Source organism: Tiliqua scincoides, chromosome 9 (genome assembly GCF_035046505.1).
Source record: "Tiliqua scincoides isolate rTilSci1 chromosome 9, rTilSci1.hap2, whole genome shotgun sequence".
Taxonomy (NCBI): Eukaryota; Metazoa; Chordata; class Lepidosauria; order Squamata; family Scincidae; genus Tiliqua; species Tiliqua scincoides.
In genome coordinates this window covers 2,832,166-2,854,063 of record NC_089829.1, presented here as the reverse complement: position 1 = coordinate 2,854,063, position 21,898 = coordinate 2,832,166, and the positions used below count along the sequence as shown (strand labels likewise).

At 47.2% G+C, this 21,898-nt stretch overlaps 1 protein-coding gene across 1 annotated transcript; it reads left to right on the top strand.

Moving 5' to 3' along the window:
- The first annotated feature begins 9,852 nt into the window (after window positions 1–9,852).
- On the top strand, window positions 9,853–19,929 carry C9H1orf167 (chromosome 9 C1orf167 homolog). The gene is made up of 10 exons (XM_066637352.1): window positions 9,853–10,669; window positions 11,274–11,317; window positions 12,487–12,706; window positions 12,833–12,999; window positions 13,726–13,823; window positions 14,473–14,659; window positions 15,679–15,854; window positions 16,233–16,386; window positions 18,642–18,855; window positions 19,741–19,929. Exons 1-10 carry the CDS (start codon window positions 9,911–9,913, stop codon window positions 19,927–19,929), a joined length of 2,208 nt encoding a protein of 735 aa, XP_066493449.1. The 5' UTR covers window positions 9,853–9,910.
- The last annotated feature ends 1,969 nt before the right edge of the window (window positions 19,930–21,898 follow it).

The window sequence follows — 21,898 nt, the reverse complement described above, 5'->3', positions numbered from 1 at the left end:
ACCATTTCAAAAGCGCTGGGATCCCTAGTTTTACATCAAGACGGGGAGATGTGCAACTCTGGGACTGATTTGAGGCAACTCAGCAGCCAGGCAATTTTGAGTTAGTGAATAGGAAAGTACGAAGCTATGTAATTGCTGAGTCAGGCCCTCAGTCCATCTAGCTTAGCACTGACTGGCAGCATCTCTTCAGGATTTCAATCGGGTCTTTTCTAGCCCTACTTAGAGGTGCTGCCAGAGATTGATCTGTGTCCTGGAGCACACAAACCAGAGGTCAGTGAGCTAACTTTCTGTCTTACAGCATGTTTCTTTACATGAATCTGTCACTGAAAATAGACCCAAGTTAAGGAACAAGCATCACTGCTTCCAGTTAATCTGGTTTCTGACAATAAGATTCTGCTGCAATCTGACAATAAGAGAAACATGAGAGCCATCATAGCTGAAAATAGGGTGGGGGTGTGTTCTCTGCGCAGTGCATGAGTAGTCTGCGGCACTCACTGGCACAAGATGGGGTGATGGCGGCTAACCTGGATGGTTTGAAAAGGAGATTGGAGCAAGTCATGGAAGACAGTGGAAGTCATAGTCTGTCAGTGGCTAATAATCATGACCACTATGCGCCAATTCTGGTTTTAGTGACAGTATCCTTCAGTAGCGATGGGAGAGAAAAGTATGCCTTTCTTTTGTGCTTGTATCCTAGAAGTGAGTCAGTGTGGGGAACAGATGCTGAACTAGATGGTTGCTTGGCCTGATGCAGCAGGGTTTCTCTTTTGTGAGTGTCACTCTTTGGTATCTTGTCAGATTTCCTGCTTAGAATTCCACTTCCTGACTTCTTTGTCTTTTCAAAAGGCTTTCCTTCTTTTGGTACAGATGTACAAACATGCCTGATGTTTCTTTGCCCACAAAATGTTTCTCTGTATTCGTTTGCTGTTGATGCTGTTGAGTTTACAAGTCAGGTGAACTCAACAGGGCTTCTGAGTTAACTTGGGGGTGTTATTCGAAGTCTAAGAAGCTACTTTGGAAGACCTCGATTAGTCGCCTGGAGGTGAAGACTGTTTGCTCTTGTGGTGGACAGCCTACATCCTGAAGTTTGATAGCTTGACAAATGTGTGTCCTATTTTATATGCGTTCCATCCTAGGGTCTCTACTTGCTCAGCATCATGGGCAGTGCTGCTAGAGCTCCCAGCCACATGTATGTGCACTTATGTGCCAGCAAGGCTGGAGCTCACAGGGCCTGTGCTGGGCCACGGAAGTCACCTTTTGTTGTTTGACAGGCAGGGGAGGTGGCTGGTCACAAAAAGTATCTATACATCTAATGGAGAGCTCATTTTATAGAGTGCCTATCAATTTGTGTGCAAAACTAGGCCGTCCAGGGGCAAGGTCGTGGATTCTGCATATGTGGGGGACATCCGAGATATCCAGAAGTAGGTAAGTTGGTGAATGAAGAACAAAAAACAAAGGACCCCCCCAAAGGGAACAGCCTTATGTGACTTGGGCATGCTCAGTACCCCTCCAAGAGCTATGAAATGTTGAGGCGCCAGCTGGAGGCAGGACCGGCTCATCTATGAGGCCAAGTTAGGTGGATGCCTGGGGGGGGCATGCTGGCGGTGTCTCCCACCTCTGTCCACCCACTTGTGTCCACTGCCCTTCCTCCAGCTCCCTGTACTGGAAAAGGGGGGGGGGGGGCAGAAAAGCCAGAACAGAGGAGAGCAGGTGGTTAGGGAGTGTCTCTTCTCCTCCATCCCTCTCTTCCTTTCCCAGTCCAGGGAGTGGAAGACCAGAAGTCAGGTAAGGAGAGGGAGCGCTGGGCACATCATCTGAGTTGCCAGGAGGCCTTGGGCTGGCCCCGATTGACCTTGGCCCTCTTGAGCGATGTGTTGTTGGCTGCCCCACTTGGAACATCATTCATCTCACCCACACACCTGTGTACTAATCTGTTGCCCCCTAAAAAAAGGGGGGGGACAGACGCGCGCGCCAGTGGGTAGCTAGAGGGGGTGCAAAGCACTAAGTTTTGCAGGGAGCCGCCCCGCAGCGTACAAAGGAGCCTCCGTTTTGCTCCCCCCGCCTGGAATGGCTCCTGAGGGGAGGGGCCCCTTGCTACGCCACCGGCTACGTGGCTACGCCACCGGCGCACAGGCAACCCGGCAGCAGCGCCTGAAAGTCCTGGGGCAGGAGCGATCCTAATGCAGCTGCAGAGAACGGTCCATTGCACTTCGTCCCTCGGGGACTCCCTGCCGGGGCCCCGTTGGCCGTGCAAGCCCCACCTTGGCTTCCCAGGCCCCCCCCCCCCCGCTGCCTTTCCGCCTGTTCGAAAGGAGGGCGCGGCAGGGCGAGAGGCGCAACGGTAAGTGGAGCGGTAAGTGGTAAGTTCGACACGGTCCCTCACCAAAGGCTACTGAAAAAACTCCACAGTCAGGGAATTAGAGGACAGGTCCTCTCGTGGATTGAGAACTGGTTGGAGGCCAGGAAGCAGAGAGTGGGTGTCAATGGGCAATTTTCACAATGGAGAGAGGTGAAAAGCGGTGTGCCCCAAGGATCTGTCCTGGGACCTGTGCTTTTCAACCTCTTCATAAATGACCTGGAGACAGGATTGAGCAGTGAAGTGGCCAAGTTTGCAGACGACACCAAACTTTTCCGAGTGGTAAAGACCAGAAGTGATTGTGAGGAGCTCCAGAAGGATCTCTCCAGACTGGCAGAATGGACAGCAAAATGGCAGATGCGCTTCAATGTCAGTAAGTGTAAAGTCATGCACATTGGGGCAAAAAATCAAAACTTTAGATATAGGCTGATGGGTTCTGAGCTGTCTGTGACAGATCAGGAGAGAGATCTTGGGGTGGTGGTGGACCGGTCGATGAAAGTGTCGACCCAATGTGCGGTGGCAGTGAAGAAGGCCAATTCTATGCTTGGGATCATTAGGAAGGGTATTGAGAACAAAACGGTTAGTATTATAATGCCGTTGTACAAATCGATGGTAAGGCCACACCTGGAGTATTGTGTCCAGTTCTGGTCGCCGCATCTCAAAAAAGACATAGTGGAAATGGAAAAGGTGCAAAAGAGAGCGACTCAGATGATTACGGGGCTGGGGCACCTTCCTTATGAGGAAAGGCTACGGCGTTTGGGTCTCTTCAGCCTAGAAAAGAGACGCCTGAGGGGGGACATGATTGAGACATACAAAATTATGCAGGGGATGGACAGAGTGGATAGGGAGATGCTCTTTACACTCTCACATAACACCAGAACCAGGGGACATCCGCTAAAATTGAGTGTTGGGCGGGTTAGGACAGACAAAAGAAAATATTTCTTTACTCAGCGTGTGGTCGGCCTGTGGAACTCCTTGCCACAGGATGTGGTGCTGGCGTCTAGCCTAGTCGCCTTTAAAAGGGGATTGGACAAGTTTCTGGAGGAAAAATCCATTATGGGGTATAAGCCATGATGTGTATGCACAACCTCCTGATTTTAGGAATGGGTTAAGTCAGAATGCCAGATGCAAGGGAGGGCACCAGGATGAGGTCTCTTGTTATCTGGTGTGCTCCCTGGAGCATTTGGTGGGCCGCTGTGAGATACAGGAAGCTGGACTAGATGGGCCTATGGCCTGATGCAGTGGGGCTGTTCTTATGTTCTTAAACTACAATTCCCAGGAGGCCTTGCAGGTCTCTTGTTACCTGGTGTGCTCCCTGGGGCATTTGGTGGGCCGCTGTGAGATACAGGAAGCTGGACTAGATGGGCCTATGGCCTGATCCAGTGGGGCTGTTCTTATGTTCTTATGAGCCCCTTTCCTTCTCCTTCGCCCATGGCAGGAGCCCCCTCCCCAGCCTCACAGTCTCTCCTTCCTCCCTGTCCTTTTTTCCTGCAAAGTGCATCCAGGTCGCCTCCACTCAGCACAGGTGAGACCCCCACCCTCCAGTCCCTGCAAGCCCCCCCCCCCCCACAGCCACTCTGTACGCAAAAGATCCTTTTCTCTTGGAGCAATTGAGAGGAGGGGGAATCCAGGGTGAAAGAGGGGAGGGGGAGAGGAGGGATTGAAATGGGGGCACCACCCAGCCCCAGTTAATTGAGCACCTCAAAACAGAGAGTGCAAACCTGGCTTTGATCTAATCCAAAACGTCCCTTCAAATCATATGACCCACAAATATCAGCCTGGTTTGCTGTGCAACCTGATACAAGTTAAATTCTGCTGAGTTCAGTGGGACTTAACTAACAGGTCCCCTGGTCCCTCTAGGTCAGAACTGTCAGCACAGGCTGGCTCTGCAGGGTTTCAGGGAGGAAAGTGCTTCTGCCCTACCTGGAGCAGGGACGTGCGGTGGGGGGGCGCTGGGGAGGCAGGTGAGGCACAGCCTCCCTGCTGGAGTCCTTTGCAAAGTGCTGCCACCATGTGAGGTACCCAAGCACCCACAACCCATGCGCTGCCTCACCTGCTCTGCGCATGGGTTGTGGCTGCTTGGGTGCCTCACATGGCGGTGCTTTGCAAAGGACTCCAGTGGGGAGGCTCTGCCTCACCTGCATCCCCAGCCCTGCCCACCGCACATCCCTGCTCCAGGTATGGCAGAAGTACATTCCTGCCTGGGGTTGAACTGAACCCAGGACCTTCTGCATGCAATATATCCACCCTATCCCTGTGTGATGGCCCCTTTCTGCTTTAAATGGCTACAAGGATATTTAAAATAGACTGTAGAACCCCCTTACTCTCTTTTGACTGGAGGTGGTTACTCACTTCTCCTTGCCAAGATTACCATCTTAGCCGCCAAGGTGATTGTACTTGTGGTTATTGTTTTGCTTACATGTTTGCTAGAGTATTTGTAGACTGCTTTTCCAAACTGCTCAGCAGGCAAAAACGCAATATCTATAAATCGAACAATATCAATAAATAAGGGTGAAGTGCATGGAAGATGTGGCCCTTTGTCCTTCCAGTAAGGACTGGGGATTGAAGGAAACTGACATTCCTGTTACTTAATATTTGCTTGTTACTTTCTGAGTGTGCAAAAGTGTTTCACGTGTATTTTGAAGATATCCTTGTCACCCTCTTTTAAGGCAGGTATTTTCTAAAAGGAATTTGGATTTTGGGCTGCTTTGCATTTGTGTGACATAGGACAGTGACAAGGACCTGATTTTTCAGATCAACTGATGTTTTAATGTTCTTTTAATCAATTGAAAAGGTGCTGTCTGCTAGCTGACTAGTAGATTTAAATATGTACTGTATACCTTTTTAATGGAAGCGCTTGGCTTTGTGCACCCTTGAGCAGAACAGAGTTCCCCTCTCCTTATACCCAGTTCAGGATCATAACCACCAGTCCACAAACACCTAAATAGACCAGAGTGCAGATAAAGAATCTCAGTTTTTATTCTTCTTTTTAAGCAAAATTCTTGTCCCTTTGACAGCCTTGAAATTGGGTGAGCAATAGCTGGCGAAATGTCCAAATCTTAAGTTAGGAGTGAGAGGTGGCCAGAGGGTGAGGAACTGGTGCCCTGTGTCACTATTTAATGCTGTCCAGATCTCATGAGACAGGTTGTGCCCATTTTGCAGGTGGCAAACTGAGGCTGAGCTATTGCTATGGCCGCCTAGTTTGCTCCTGCTTGGGCAGGCCTGTGAAACCAAATCTTGGAGGTCCCCTTCCCATCCAAGCCCCTTGTTAGCCACTTGTGGTCATTGGTGCAGTGTCCTCTACGCCTTTGCTGTTTTTCTGTTCCTTTGCCCTACCAGGTAACTGGCAGATGTCCCTGCTTTGCTGTTGTCAGAGTGGACTTTTCCCAACCTTGGTCTGAAGACACAAAAGTTTCCTCAGATGGGCATGGAGAACCGAAGCAGGTTCCACAGAGGCAGGAGGAAAGAGAACACATCACCTCATTTCAGCAGCTATGTGAGATCAGGTAAATAGTTTGCTTCATAGTCTTGAATCTGTGGTTTCTCCATGTGCTATGATGAACCACTACAGCCGGTAGACCTCTGGCCTGAGTCAGAGGTGTGCGGTTTGCTATTGCGTTATGTCCATCCCTGTCATTATTGTATGGAATCCACTTTCAGACAAAGTGGTAATAGCCAGTGGCTTAAACAACTTTAAAAGGAAATTAGTAAATTCATGGCAGAGGTGCCATGTATCAATGTCTAGTCAATATCGGCAACTATGTTGTAAACTTCATTGGGCAAGAACCTGTTTCAAATTCTTTATAGGATGGCTTATACAAAATTTCATGGAGCATATTAGCAAAGTAATATGAAAAGGAGTCCCATTCTTTAAAAAAAACAACCGGAAGACAGACAGGCGTACAGTTGCTCTCCTCCTGCTAAATATAAGACAGCCACTATAAAAATGCACCAAGTTGGCAGGGTGCGCTCCTGCCCACTAAGTAGAACCTCCATGTGTAGTCTATCTCTGAGCACCAACTGCTCAGGTCTGATGTTGCCTTCCAGGTCCTTGTGTTGTTTATTTTGCCGCTATTTCTGTGTGTCTGCAATTATGCTTTTACATAAGCCCTGTAAACCGTGACATTTTCCTTTGCATGCAAAGGTGGAGTAAAAAATTTCCCAAGGATTTAAAACAGACTGTGGGGAAGGGCAGTGAGCTCTCTGTCCTGCTTTTGTGGACCTCTTGTGGGCGTGTTCCTGGCACTGCTGGAAAGAAGAGGCTGGATTAGACACACACGTCTCGATTTGATCCAGCAAGGGTTTTTCTTGTGTCCTTATTAGCAATGGGGGGGGGCAGGAAGGAGGGAGGGCAGCATTTGATGGCAACCCTGGTGAGCTGGATAAATGAACTCCAAATGGGCCAATCTTGAGGATACAGTTGTAATTAGGTATGAATCAAAGCCTTCCCAGCCCTCTCATTCCCCACTCCCTGTGCCCAGACATCTGGAGTCACAGTGAGTAACTGGCCTCCTTAATCATTAGCCTTAAGCCTCTTAGAGAGACTCAGCTGGCCTATGTCCCCTGCTTGGGATTTTCAGCTTTCTGCAAGGGGTTGGCTGCCAAGGGGCAGTGCAGAGCAGAAGGTGTTTTCCTCCCAGCAAAGTTGGAGCACAAAAAGGCACCTGTGTCTCGCCCCCTGAGTCCAGGCAGTGGGGATGTCCCGCGGTGGCGATCGCAGTGAGTAAGGCCTCATGTGGACGAGACATGGTTTACCCCGGGAGGTGTGTCGTGGCATGGGCTCACATTGTGCTGGAAATTCATTTCTGGGCGATGATGGGTTTGCTCAGGGGCTGGTTTGAATTTCCTGGCAAACATTTCCTGGCAAACAAGGCACAATCAGCTATCTGTAACAGCTCTTGACTGTGACTTGTTTAGACCTGTAATGAGAGATGGGTCGTAACTGTCTCTTGAGGCAGCTGTGTATGCCTTGCTACTCCAAAATTCAGTGAGGGATTGCTCCAGAGTAAACTCAGAGCAGCATGTTTTGGTCTCCCTTTTAAGATTAGACTTCAGGTTTCTAGTCCTCTGCTTTGAGACAATATTTGAAAAATACGTAGATGCTTGGAAATCTCTGAAGCCCAAGAGGGCTGTGGAGGACTCTTTGCACAAGGGTTAGGACTCTTGTCATCCCTTCAATTTTTCTTCATTCCAAGTTGGGTGTGGTGTTTGCTAATTTTAAAATGATGGCACACAGATCAACTTGCTTTGTCTGAACAGCAGCTGATGGAAGTGAGCTTGGAATTTTCTTAGGACTCCAGTGGGTGTGAAGGAATCACAGTTGCCCTTTCCCTGGCACTGGACCTGCCCAGTAGCTGAGGATCCAATCAGTGGTTTCTGTAGTAGGCAGAGCGTCTCCTCCACACATCTGATTGGAATTTCCCTCTGATGGAACTCTCAGTCGTTTCCCATCCATGCTTCCAGGAAATGTACTTGGTTACTTTGAATAGCCTCTTCCCCTGCTTTGAACATTGTAAAGAAAAGCAGTTAAGGCCAAAATCCTAACTCACTTTCCAGCACGGCATAGCTGTGCCAACGGGACATGTGCTGCATCCTGCAGTTGGGGGGCACTCATGGAGTCCTCCTCAAAATAAGGGAATGTTTGTTTCCTTACCTAGGAGCTGCATTGCCCTTATGTCAGGGTTGGAAATTGGGTTAGGATTGCGCCCTAAGGCATTTAAAATTTAAATACATAGTCCTTGAGGTTTGAAACTAAAAACCAGTGTCTCAAAAAGTGTTTAGAATGCATAAAATGTTTTTAGAGTTTCTGGCTACCCATTCACTACTTTTTCCTCCATCTATCTCAGGTATATTAATGCATAAATGGATCCTCTGCCCACCCAACTGGCTTTTCTTATTCCTACTTTTTAATAATTAAAATATTTGCAAAACAAAAATATACATGTTAAATGATTCATTTGTACATACTTGCATCATTTTATAATTTCTGCGTATGTGTTTACAGTAAATGAAATATATTTGTTGAATCTAGTAATGAGCGATTTTAATTTTCTCAGTGTTCAATAATGTGGACCAATTAAATGTAATTGGCTTAATGTGGGCACAATTAAGCATATCTTGCTATCTTCCTCCTTTGTCTCTCTAGTGACAAGTTAATTTATAGCTTAGACTTAGGCATGTCCACCCAGAAGTAAGTCCCATTGAGTTAAATGAGTCTTATTTCCAGTTACGTGTGCATAGGAGTGCAGCCTCAAACATTGCTGTCCATCCATATAATGTATTCTCCCATTGATTTTGCTTCTGTGATGACACAGAATGTTCAGAGACCTTCTAACTGGTAAGAGGGAAAGGATTTGTTTTTTTGTCCTGGAACTTGCATTTAAATATTAGCTCTCATAGGGAATGGGAAGCGATTTCAGGTGTGTGTATATTGATAGCTTTCTGGCTTTTTGTGTCCCTGCAGAACAAAGAAATGTTCAGAAGAACATCAGTGTTAATCTGTTCCTGGGCGCTGGAAGTCATGCTACAGTTTCCCATCACTGGGGTGATCCCACCATCACTGTGTCAAATCATACTGGAGCCACTGTCCGGGGAGGGCCATATGCGGCCTTCATAGGAAACAAAGGCGTAAAATCTCGACGACACATTCTGGTTCAGACCAATCTGCCTTGCTCTGACTGGCCTTTCCAGGATATCACTGGCAGCTTCTTCAACTCTTCCCCTCAGCAGCAAAGCAATCTTGAGTCCAAGCTGCAGAGGTGCAGGGCAGAAAACATGACATGCTCTGGTGACCTGTATCCTCTTTCCACCGCGGATTTGGACTGCCGCCGCTCTTGCTTGGAGAGAGTCACATTGAAAGGGAGCTCCCCAAATGACGTCTCGGACAGCAGTCAATACCAAAGTCAGAAACCAGCTGGAGGATTTGAACTCTCTCATACTTGCACCAATCTCTGCAAGAGGAGACTTGAGAACAAGGACGGATACAAATTAAACCTGCCACTAGGTCATCCTTCTATGTCAGAAAAAAGCAGTGGGAACCTTAGAGCCCACGCTGATTCCTTCTCTTCCATCAAATCGTCCATCATCCCTCCTACTGGTTTCCTTCTCCGTGACTGTCTTCCTCCTCCGAAGAACTCCAGCCAAGCGGTTGACTCCTTCGCTCTTGGGCCTCCCCTTACCTTGGATCATCTGAACTCCTCCATCTCGGTTGAGAACAAAGCGTCCTCTGCAACTCTCCAGGCCCTCATACGTTCCTCACAAACATCTGCTGACCTCCACAGTTCCATCCAGCAATTTAAGAGAGAAGCAGCCCAAATGGGGGCTCTTGGTTCCTTCCCTTGGGAGTCCAAGACAGCTCCTCTTCCTTATCGGCCATGCTTTGATCCTAGGGTCACAACCTCAGCCATGTTGAGCACCCCAGAAGAGAGCTGTGCTAGGCAAGCCAGCATGAAATGGCGAACCTCCTTTGCTAGGGATTGGGGTCTCAGTTCCTTGGGAGATGCTGATTCCATCCCCATTGGCTCTGGGTGTAAAAACATTGGATTGTTTGCACGCCCAATGGAAGCCTTGGATCAGTTCTGGCCAACAGCTGCCCTTAGTGGCATTGATTCAACCTCATTGGCATTTCAAGCCAAAGAAGATGATTCTAGCCCTTCCTTTTGCTATCTTGGCTGTTGCTCAGGGTTCCAGAAGGTTCCAGAAGGAAAGGCTACTTGTCACCTGCTAAAATCCCACTACCACCAAAGAATACCCGACCCAAAAGACCATTCCTCCAGATTATTTGGTTGCTCCAATTTAGGTGACAAGGACTTCTCATTGGATCTTCCTTCCTTTGATGGGTTGACGCTAGAGACACTGTGTGCAGGGACCCTAATGGACAAGGGGGTGGCCATGTACGACACCCAGAGGGATGTTCACTTGACCATTGGTTTGCCCAGAGGCCCAAGGATCACTCCAGTCCACCATTTTCGTACTAGTTCTGAAGCCCTTGGCATCTGTGAACCTCAGAATGAGCCATTAGGGATTGGTGGAACCCCAATAATTGCATATGCAGTGGATGATTACACCCCATTTTTGCCTCCTTATAAACCCAGTCCGTTTAGGCTAATAGCCAGAAACAGAGAACATCCACGGATGGCTGATGACACAGGTGGCACTGGTGTGGCCATAGTTGAGAGAAGCCCAAGGGGTTCTCAGCATTCTGCCTATGAGGACAATGATCAAAGAGAGGAGTCCTCCAGGGGAGACCTGGCAGAGAGCACCAAATTTCCTCATCTTGAAAAGCAGCACCATGTGGAAGACGTTGGACCAACAAAGGTGAGCTTGGTCTGTTTGGAAAACTTTGATATGAGAGACAGAGAGAGTAGCAGTTGATAGAACATTCTGGAAAGCATGGGCTAATGAGACCTGAAACTGACTTGGTCGATGGTGGTATTAATAGTAATACTTCATGTTGTATATCTTTTTCTGAGTGTCCAAAGAACTTCATGTGGATTATTCTACTGTTGTCCTTAACGGCAATGCTGTAAAATAAGTGATTATTATCCCCCTGTTTGAGATGGGTGAGACTGAGTCTGTCATGGCCAGCAAACACTGGTAGACATGTCCCCCATTCATTTGTCTAGTCCCCTTTTGAAGTTGTCAGAGTCAATGGCTGCATCTTGGTGGCAATCTTGGTGAGAAGAGGAGAAATTATACAAAAATAAGCCAACATCTCCTAGTGTGTTTCCATCTGCATAACTTTTATCTGCATAAGTCCAGCTTTTTCTCCTGCTTGATCCAGCTCAGGTTACCACAGTACGGAATTTGGAATTGTTGGGTGCAGAATATTCTTGGGCCTCAACTGGCCCCGGAGATTTCAAGCAAGAGAAGGATTGTCCTGAGGTCTGATGGAATCTGTCAATCTTCTCTTTACTTGCAGAAGCTGAAGGGAGACCACGGGCCAATGGACGGGCAGAGAATCAGGTAACAGGGTCTTTGAGGAGCAAAAGCAGCCCAGGGGAATTAAACTGGGAATCCAAGAGTTCAATATTAATTATTGCAATATGGATTTCACACTTTTTTCTTTTTGAAAGCCCAGAGCTGCTTACATGGGACTCCTGGGAGAAGTAAGTGGAGTCAGTTCTTATCACATGACTTGCTCTGGCCTATTGGTGTTCAATCTTATTGGTTGACTGGAGGCCAGTGCATGCCTCCGCAAGTTGTCCCTTGGACTCACAGTTCAGGATTTGTGGTTGGCATAGTTCTGGGGGATCCAGTCAAAGGCAAAGAGCAGTCTTTTGGGGTTGTTGCTACATGTTCAAGTTTGTTAGCTTTAAAAAAAAAATTACTTATCAATTTTATATGATAGTTGTTTTGATGTTTCCTCTATGGTTGTGACCTGCCTTGAATGGAAAAAGTGGGATGGAGATGGATGGGTAGTTTGGGGTTGTGCCCTTATTCTTCCACATTCAGACGCATGGGGATGTAACTGCATATGGATGTCGCAAACTTTGTGTGTGCCCAACACATAGTGCAACCTGTCAGTGGTGGGCATGAAAACTCTTAATTCATCATTGCACGGTGTCTTGTGCATGTATATTTGGAAGCAACAGCTGGAAAAATGATCAGTTAAACAAAGGCAACATGTTAATAGTCAAAGTTCTGCATTCTGCTCAGCGTTCTGCTCCCCACAGTGACCAACCACTTCATGAAGACCACATGTGGCATAAAGACAATGGTCTTCTACCACTGTTGCTTGCTTCTTGGTGACTTAATTATTTTGAATATAAAAACTGAAGGTGGTAACAGCCACCTCAGAAAAAGCATTCCCTCCTCTGTGGTGAAGGAAAATGCTTCTTTAAGAGGGCACCTCTCATCTTTGTTTGGAGATGGTGCACATTTCTGCACAGCAAACACCATTTTAGAAGAAGCATTCTCTCCTCTGTGATGGGGGGAATGCCTCTTCTGAACATCATTGAAAAACTGAAAGAAAGAAGAGCTGGATTTGGTGGTGTTTTTTTTTTTTTAAACATGTGCTTTTCCTTACATGAAGATATCTGCAGATTTAATCAATGGGCTTAAACTCAGAATGATTGATCAACTAAGATTTTTTTGAAGCAGGGGGAAAGATGCCATTTTTGTTCTTCTTGCAGGTCTGTGTCCCAGCAGAAGGACCCCCTTCTGGAGAAAAGTTTTGGGGCCTGGCGTGACCGCATCCTTGAGAAGAAGAAGGCCGCTCAGGCTATGTATGAGAGGCAGCTGTTGCGCAAAGGACTTGGCGCCCTGAAATGGGCACTGCAGTTGAGGGACACTGAAATGGGCATTGCCCGGCAGAGCCACACTTTGGCAGTGCTGGCCACCAGCTTCCGCAGAGTGAGCATGCTCAGAGGGAAATGTGACAGAAGAGGCTTTCTAGCACCTCGTCTGTGATGGGAGTTTCCCAGATCCAGGGTTAGGCCAAGGGCCTTCTTCAGTTCACACTCTCTGTTTTCTTTTCAGTGGCAGGCTGTGATAGCCAAGAAGCAGAAAGAACGAGGGGTGGCACAGGAGGCTGCGACCCACAGCACAAATGTGCCAGTTCCCCCAGGGAAGGAAAGGGTGCTGAAGTGCCCCGTCTGGTGCCAGCTGTCTGCAGAGCACCTGAAAGGAGCTGCTCAATACAGCAGGTGAGAAAGGATTTGGCCCTTTTTATGGAGGTATGCAGTCATCAAGGTATGCTTCCCTTGATACTTAGTTGGAGTAATTTTTTAGTTGTATTCTGCAGTTTCCTGCAGTCGTACAGAACTGTAGATGTGTTCACATAAATAACAGTTTATGTGAACAGAAGTAAGTCCCATCCATGTGTGATGGAGATTTCCTGGAGCCATAATCAACTGTTTTTCTTTCACATTTGGGTGCTGCTCTTCTTCAAAACAGATTAGATTCACTTGGGTGTATCTAATGCTAATGCTTTATAATAATAATAATTGGCTTTTGTATGGTGCTTCCAAGTGCGTGGGGCCCTTCATGTATATTTTCTTGATGGAATTTTTGCAATGATCTTGTAAGGTGGGTGAATATTATTGTCCCCATTTTGCAGAGGGGATAGACTGTGAATCCTAAACAAACGTACTTAGCAGTAAGCCTCACTGAGGGCAGTGTGTCTTGTTTCTGAGCAAACATGCATTCGACTAAGCTGTTAGCCCCTAACCTTCACCCACGTTCTAACAGCAAGGTCGGTTAGGATGGTATGCTCTCCTCACAGGCTGGAGAAGTCATCTACCCTCAGATTGACCATGCTGTAGAGGAATTTTAATCTGAGTCTGTCAACTGTATGTCTGTCCTGCGCCTCTAACCACTCTGCTATCCTGCCTTTATAAGATAAATTGAAGATTTGGGCTATTTTTTTCCAGGGCGGAGGGAAACCTATGGCTGCAGCTCCATCGCACGCAGGGAATGGCTGAGCTGTGCACTAAGGCCCAGGCAGTCCGGGATGTCAGGCGTCTGGCTGGTAAGTGTTGTTCTCTAGAGGATCAAACAGTTCCTTTATTTGTTTCCAGTGAAGGCACAGCACACAAACTACAACAGACTGAATGTCTGTAATTACCTGCCTAAAAAACATTGCAAAGGACAAATATTTGTCTATGCCTTCCTGCACCTGTTTCTTTAAGAAGGGACACCCCTACCAATGGGAGGGAGAAGGGAGCACCCCCTACCAATGGGAGGTGCTAATGCTAAATGGGTGTGGTTTATTATTGCTACTGGTTGTATTATTATCTATTTTATTGTTGTTGTATTTTATAATTTTATGTATTTTATGACTTTTAAATGTTGTTAGCCGCCTTGGGTGCCCTTTGGGGAGAAAGGCGGACTACAAATTCAATAAATAATAATAATAAAGGTGTTGGGCAGGGCTACACTGGCCCTGGAAGGGAATTCCCTTCTACCTGGAAGGGAATGTTTTCATTTTCCTATATATTCCAGATCTATATGAGAGCCATAGCAAGTCCTGTGCACACTTAAGGAGAAGTCCCATTGAATTCAGTGAGACTTGCTTCTGAGTAGACATGCCCAGGGTCACACTACCACAGGTTGGCCTGTAATTTCTTTCCCTGATTCTGCTGTCTCTTTCGTTCCCCTTTCCACATCTTGCAACACAGCAGCTTTCAGATTATGGTGCCTTCAGAAGGAACACCAGGAGAAGGAGGAGGCCCACCTCCAAGAAGCCCTTGCCACCCTGGAGAAAAAAAGACTGTGTGATGCCTTCCGGACATGGCGCTCCCACAGCCATGCAAGCAGGCGGATTTTGCCACTGGAGGCTCGGGTACAGAGGGGATTGATCAGCCGGTAAGCAAAAAAGCCTCATTGCAATAGCACATTTTCAATATTCAAATTACTTTGCATATATTGCTTAGCACTCTTCACAATAGCCTTGTAAGGAAGGGCGGTATTTGTTTTGTGAAGGACCTGCTCTTTGCCAGGTCAGACTACCAATTCAGCTTAACCTTAGTGCCTGCTCTGAGTAGCAGCATCTCTCCAAAATTTTTCCTAGCTTCTGAGGTGCCTGAGATCTTTTACAGGGGAGAGGCTGGGACCTTCTGAATGCAAAACAAAGACTTGCATTGGCTACACTCTACTAATAGCATAGCCAGATGGGGGGGCAGCACAGTAAGTATTGCAGGCGCCACAGTAAGTATTGTAGGTGCCACAATGTGCCATGTAAATGGCCCCTCCAATTGTCGTTGGAGCCATTGGGGCACTGATGGCAACGTGCAGGAGCTCGCCATTCAGTGACCGCCTGTACATCGCTTTCACTGCTCCAATGGTCTCAATGATGACCTGCAATACTTACTGCGCTGCCTCTGGCTACACTAGTGGTCTCTACCACTGAGCTGTTTCCATTTTGCAGATTTGTCAGGATGTAGTCCAGTGATTTTCAACCTTTTTCATCTCATGGCACACTGACAAGACACTAAAATTGTCAAGGCACACCATCAGTTTTTTGACAATTGACAAGGCACACCACACTGACAGTAGTGGCTCACATCCCCCAGTAGCCCTACTAACAAATGATCTTCCCCCAAATTCCTGTGGCACACCTGCAGACCGTCCGCAGCACACCAGTGTGCCACAGCACAGTGGTTGAAAATGGCTGGTGTAGTCATACCCCAGTATACCCCAGTACATAAAGAGAGAGAGAGAGTGTGTGTGTGTGAACAATACAAAAATATGCCATGCTTTTTCCTGCTATGTGTTTGAAATGTGTTCAGGTCCTCTTGCGAAATCCCCTTGGCCCGTTTCAGTGTTTGATCTTCCCTGGGTCTTTCCAAGTGGTTCAGAGTTTGATCTTTCCTGTATCTTTCCAGGTGTTTCAATGCCTGGAAGAGTTTTGCTGAACGGGAGGCCCAAGGCAGACAATGCCTGGAACACCAGCAGGCCCGATCCTTGGGATGGTGCTTCCGCCAGTGGGCCCTGATGACACAGATCAGAGAGAGAACCAGGAAATCGCTGCTGGAGTTGTTTGCCTTGAGAAAATTGTATGGTGAGGAGCAGGGGGCTTCTCTGACTGCTGGGAAAGCGTTTTGGGTAGAAGCAAATACTGTGTAGACTGTGTAGAGGTAGACTGCTGCTGGACCTGGAGGCTCGACCAGCTCTCATGACTTATAATCTTTGATGGACCTTCAAATCCCCTTTTTGAAGCCACCTTCTAGGGAGTGCAGCCTCTGAACTGCAAAATTCCCACTTAAAACCCTTCTCGGTTAAAATGATTGCGTCTTTTGAGTGGTCCAAGAGAAACGTCAACAAACGGTTTTCATTCAGGAATGAAAGAGGAATCTCAGATTGTTACAGGAACCAGGTATTCCTCCTCCTTTCTTCTATTTGGGTGAACTGATTAAAAGTAGAACTCTTTGTTTTATAGGTCCAGAGGCTCCCATGACAGAAACCTGCTCAAATGTCACAAAGTGGTCCCAAAGGAATGGAGCCAATGCTCTGGAAGGACTCTACCATGCGCTGAGGCTGCAAGCAGCATTTCAGATTTGGGCAGTGCGATGGCGGGAACATCAGCAGGCTAAGTAAGTGCTTATCCAAAGGCAACCAAATCTTGCAGGCAACCCCAAGGACAGCAGTTGTGGAAAATGTCCTGAGCATCCTAGTTTTAGTTTTTTTTAAAAAGCATCTTGTTAATCCTTATGAAACATGGCTGAAGAATAATTTTGCATTTGTTGGGGGAGTGTCTTTGAAGCTGTTGCCCCTCTAATGATGAGCAAAACTGGAATATGTTATACAGAACAGCAAATGTTGCAGAAAAAGTTATGCAAAATAACAGAGAAGCTATTCACTTTAGCATAATTTTATATGTTGCAAAATTTACATTCCTTGCTAGGGAATTTGGATCATGGTGACTCAGAATTTTTATAATTTTTGTTAGTGTGGAAAACATATGACCCTAGTTACAGCCTTTTTTCCCCTTGACATCTTGTTTTCTATCAGAGATTTCAAGTATTTATCTTACACCCCCCCCCTTTTGCAGTGTAAAAATGATCCAGCCCAGCAAGAGTTCTAGCCTGAGATTCTCCTGAAACACACAGCCATGAGACATACTGTTGCAAGGCTATTTTGCTGTGCAGGAAGGAGGGATTGGAAGTTTTAGTGATCACTATTACACAAAGTCACGAAGACATTTCAGCTGGACTTTGGACTTTGCTCTCAGTCTGGAAAGGTTGAAGAGCTTTCCATCTGATCTGGTCCGGAGATAGATGCCTTCTGTTGCAGTTCCAAAGGCCTGCTTCAGCAGGACAGCGAAGAAAATCCCAAACAAGGTTGGTGCAAGAACATAGCCCTGCTTCACGCTGCTTCGGATGTCAAAGGGGTCTGATGTGGAGCCATCGAAGACAACAGTGCCCTTCATGTCCTTGTGGAAGGATCTGATGATGCTGAGGAGCCTGGGTGGACATCCGATCTTGGGGAGAATCTTGAAGAGGCCGTCCCTGCTGACCAGGTCAAAAGCCTTCGTGAGATCTATGAAGGCTATAAAGAGTGGCTGTCATTCCCTGCATTTCTCCTGCAAAGTCGAGCTGAAATGTCTTCGTGACTTCCTCTTTGCCAACGATGCAGCTGTCACTACCCACTCTGCCAAAGATCTCCAGCAGCTCATGGATCGTTTTAGCAAGGCCTGCCAAGATTTTGGACTGACGATCAGCCTTAAGAAAACACAGGTCATGGTTCAGGATGTGGACTCACCTCCCTGCATTACAATCTCTGCGCATGAACTGGAGGTTGTCCATGACTTTGTGTACCTTGGCTCAATGATCTCCGACACTCTTTCTCTCGATACTGAGCTAAACAAACGCATTGGTAAAGCTGCTACCACATTTTCCAGACTCACAAAGAGAGTCTGGTCCAACAAGAAGCTGACAGAACATACCAAGATCCAGGTCTACAGAGCTTGCGTCCTGAGTACACTTCTGTACTGCAGCGAGTCATGGACTCTTCGCTCACAACAGGAGAGGAAATTGAACGCTTTCCACATGCACTGCCTCCGACGCATTCTCGGCATCACCTGGCAGGACAAAGTTCCTAACAACACAGTCCTGGAACGTGCTGGAATCCCTAGCATGTATGCACTGCTGAAACAGGGATGCCTGCGTTGGCTCGGTCATGTTGTGAGAATGGATGATGGCCGGATCCCAAAGGATCTCCTCTATGGAGAACTCGTGCAAGAAAAGCACCCTACAGGTAGACCACAGCTGCGGTACAAGGACATGCAAGACATGCAAGGATACAAGGACATGCAAGAGGGATCTGAAGGCCTTAAGAGTGGACCTCAACAGGTGGGAAACCCTGGCCTCTGAGCGGCCCACTTGGAGGCAGGCTGTGCAGCATGGCCTTTCCCAGTTTGAAGAGACACTTGGTCAACAGTCTGAGGCAAAGAGGCAAAGAAGGAAGGCCCATAGCCAGGGAGACAGACCAGGGACAGACTGCACTTGCTCCCGGTGTGGAAGGGATTGTTACTCCCAGATTGGCCTTTTCAGCCACACTAGACGCTGTGCCAGAACCACCTTTCAGAGCGCGATACCATAGTCTTCCGAGACTGAAGGTTGCCAATACAATACATTACACAAAAATCCCTGCATCTGGAAAACTAGTGCCTCATGGAGAAAGCTAATTTCTTAGCATGCAATTTGTTGATTAAGCCATTTCTGCCCAACATTGCACATACAGGGATAAAATGTGTATACCTGTGGGTTGGGCAGAAATGGGTTAAATAGAATTCAGGGTTTTTTTCTGATTACAGAGTCTGATTGCATTTATCAACTCTTACTGTCAGTGCCTTCCGTCACATACTGGAGCAGCGGCAATTGAGGGAGGACCTGCGATGGTGGCACCAGAAGGCCCTCCGTCTAAATAATCTTGCAGGCAACCCCAAGGACTTAACTGAGGATCCTGTCCTTGAATCACTGGATTTGGAGGAGTTCTCCCTGTCCTCAGGCTTCCACAGCAATGCCCCTGCCCTTCCTGCCTCTGGTGGCATGTTTGTCAAGGTGAGAGAATCTTGTGAACAGTCTCTTTCAGAGTGCAGGAGTCATGCCCTGCAGGGAAGATGGCTGCACTAGTGTCAGATATCAGAGACTCAGCTTGGGGAGGGATCTGGTGAATGCAGGCATTGCTAACTAGCACTGGGATAGCTCAGCTAGCTGAAGTTGAGGGAAACAACCAGGCCATACACTTCAATGACCTTGATGCTGTTCAGTTACTTCCAGTGCACTTCAGAAACATTCAGTGATGAGGTGAAACATAGTAATGAGGTGTGAGCAACAGTTAAACTGTGTTTAAAGGAGTGGATGCTTAGTTCAGGGTGGGCACTTTAGCAGTCCCTGTTTTAATAAGACAGTGCTGCTAGTGGTTAGAGCAGACCCTGGCATTCAAGCACTATAATGCAAAGTGAAAATTATAGATGGGAGGGCAAACTTTTTAAAGTTCTTTCAGCCTGAGCAAGGGTTCCTCTAAACAGCCACAGATGGACTCAAGGGAACTATCAACCATGCCAACAAAGTTCCCTCTATGTCCCCTCTATGTTCAGGGACAATCGGGCTTGCGTTACCAAACTCTGGGGACAAAGGAAATGGGGGAATCTGATGCCCCCATTTGTGAGTTTCTTTGGAGCACAAGTCTGATTTCTGTTGGAGACAGCATGTGGGTCCTGTTTTTTTCTAGGCTTCTAATGACCAATTTTGCTTTTGTTACTTTAGTAACTGAATTTTGAGTTTAGCTTTGTTGTCATAACAGGCAGAATTCTTGCAATCTGCCTTTAGCACTTTGGGAGGGAGAAGGAAGCGGGAAGGCAGGACATAAATCTTGAAAAATAAATGAACTATCATGTAGAGACACAGGGACTGACACTCCTCTCCTTTCATTGTTGGGAACAGGAGAACAGCCCAGGGAGTGACAGCCAAATGAGCATCTCCTCATTGGTGACCATTGAAGATTCAGGCCACCTTCCCCAAAACGACTCCCCATCTCTTCGACACTCTCCTGACCCAGAAGATTTTGTTGCTGTGTCTACAGAGTTCTGCATCCGAGCATCTTCTCCTCTGAGAAACTGCTATGCTGGGTAAGCTAAATCCAGTTTCAGTATGGTAGGTTCCCTTTTGGGGGAAGGGTCAAGCCTTTACAGTTTAAGAAGGAAAAGTGGAAAACAAAACTGCTGAATTTGGATATCATTCTGGCTTTGAGGTTAGCGGATTCGTATTTTCAACGTGGGGTCTTTAAGCCTCCAGCATCAGGATCAGAGTCACCAGGATGTTGGGACTTGCTTTGGGAGTAATTAAGAGCCCAATCCTATGCATGTCTACTTAGAAGTAAGTCCTATGATAATCATTGGGGTTTACTCCTGGGAAAGTGTGGTAGGATTGCAGCCTCAGTCAAACAACAAACAGGACCTCTTGAGGTCAGATCTTGCCTCTGCCTTAGGCAAATCCACTCTCAGCCTCCAACCCCACATCTGTGATGGGGGAATCACAAGAAACCACTAGATCACAGAGTGGGGAGTTACAAACAGGATTGTATTGATGCAGTACCTTGAACACCAAATGCATGTTGACCAGTGCTGGGCCGGGGGGGGGGGGGTACGGGGCTGAGGATGTTGAGCGGGTGTTAGCCTGGCTCCCAGGAGAGGTTGTGGGCGAAAAGCTAATGGGGGGGGAGTAACTGGCTGCAGCTGCAGCCCTCATTCTCCTCCATGCCTGAGAGGCCAGGGGTTAGGGTTCAGGGAACCTTCAGGGGCCTACAATTTATTTTGTACATTTAGATGTAAAACAGATCAGCATTTTAGAAAAAATCAATTTTCTGTCTCGTAGGGAGAATGATTTTCTTAAAGATGGCTTCCAGTCCTTGGGGTTCCTTGACCCCAACAGCAGGATCCAGCCCATTGTCATTTCCTCGATTTGGGAGGGAACACCATCTGGAGGCATTAAAACTGAGGTAAACAAGAGACAGTGCTGTGAGCTTGTCATTGATAGATTTAAACTGTTCATCATCTGCCCCTTCCTCGTCAGACTTGCTCACGATACACAAAAATTAACAGCCACCCCCAAAATTCACAAATGCAGTCGTCAATTGCCCAACTGCAAATATTCCTGTTTCTGTTCAAATGCCTGTGCCTGGCGTCATCTGTACAGGTTGACCATCCACTGATCAATACACAGGTTGTACTTGCATTGAACGGCTCGTCTGAATAACTTAGCTCAGGCTAATAACTGGGTACAGTTGAATGTGTGCATATCAGGAAACTGAGCATGTAACTGAATTAACATAAGAACATAAGAACAGCCCCACTGGATCAGGCCATAGGCCCATCTAGTCCAGCTTCCTGTATCTCACCCTTGGTGTATCTTTTTTTGCTCCAGAATCAGCAGCAGCCCCTGGCAAGATGCTTTGGAATTTGGTTGGCTCAGACTCGGCAGAATCTAAAGGCCAAACAGCTTCACAGACGCACCCTCCTTACCCGGTAAGAGTCTCTGGTTTGATTTCTCATCCTGGAACAAGCGCTGCCAGGTAACCCATAATGTGTGTTTGTGGCAATGCCATGTCACCCTTCTCATGCTTCCCAGCCATTGGTATGAGATAAGCAGGCCTCCCCACTCCTTTGTTCCCCAAACTAGAGAAGAGTGCCCCCCATGTTTCTGCATTCTGCATTAGGATTGGTAATAGACAATCCTAGATCACGCGGAGACTTACAGGCAGCGTCCTTTTAAGAGTGGGCGATTCAGTTTCTTTTTATGGGAAGTGAGTGAGTACTGCACAGTGGTGGCAGAATTGCCAGCTGGTCCAGCAGAGTACAGTTTGGAAAGGAGCAAAGATACTGATGCAGCAGAGAGACAGTTGGCAACCTCTTCCACATCATGTGTGTGCACTTCAGCTCATAGATGGCATCAATTATTTAACCTATGTTTTGGGTGACATACTGGCAATTTTCTCTTGTGTCACCACTGACTACTTTATTGGGGTAGCACAGGGTATGAGAGACAGAGTTGCGCGTCAGGGCTTTCTTCCCTTGCATGCAGAAGGTTCCACATTGCCTGTACT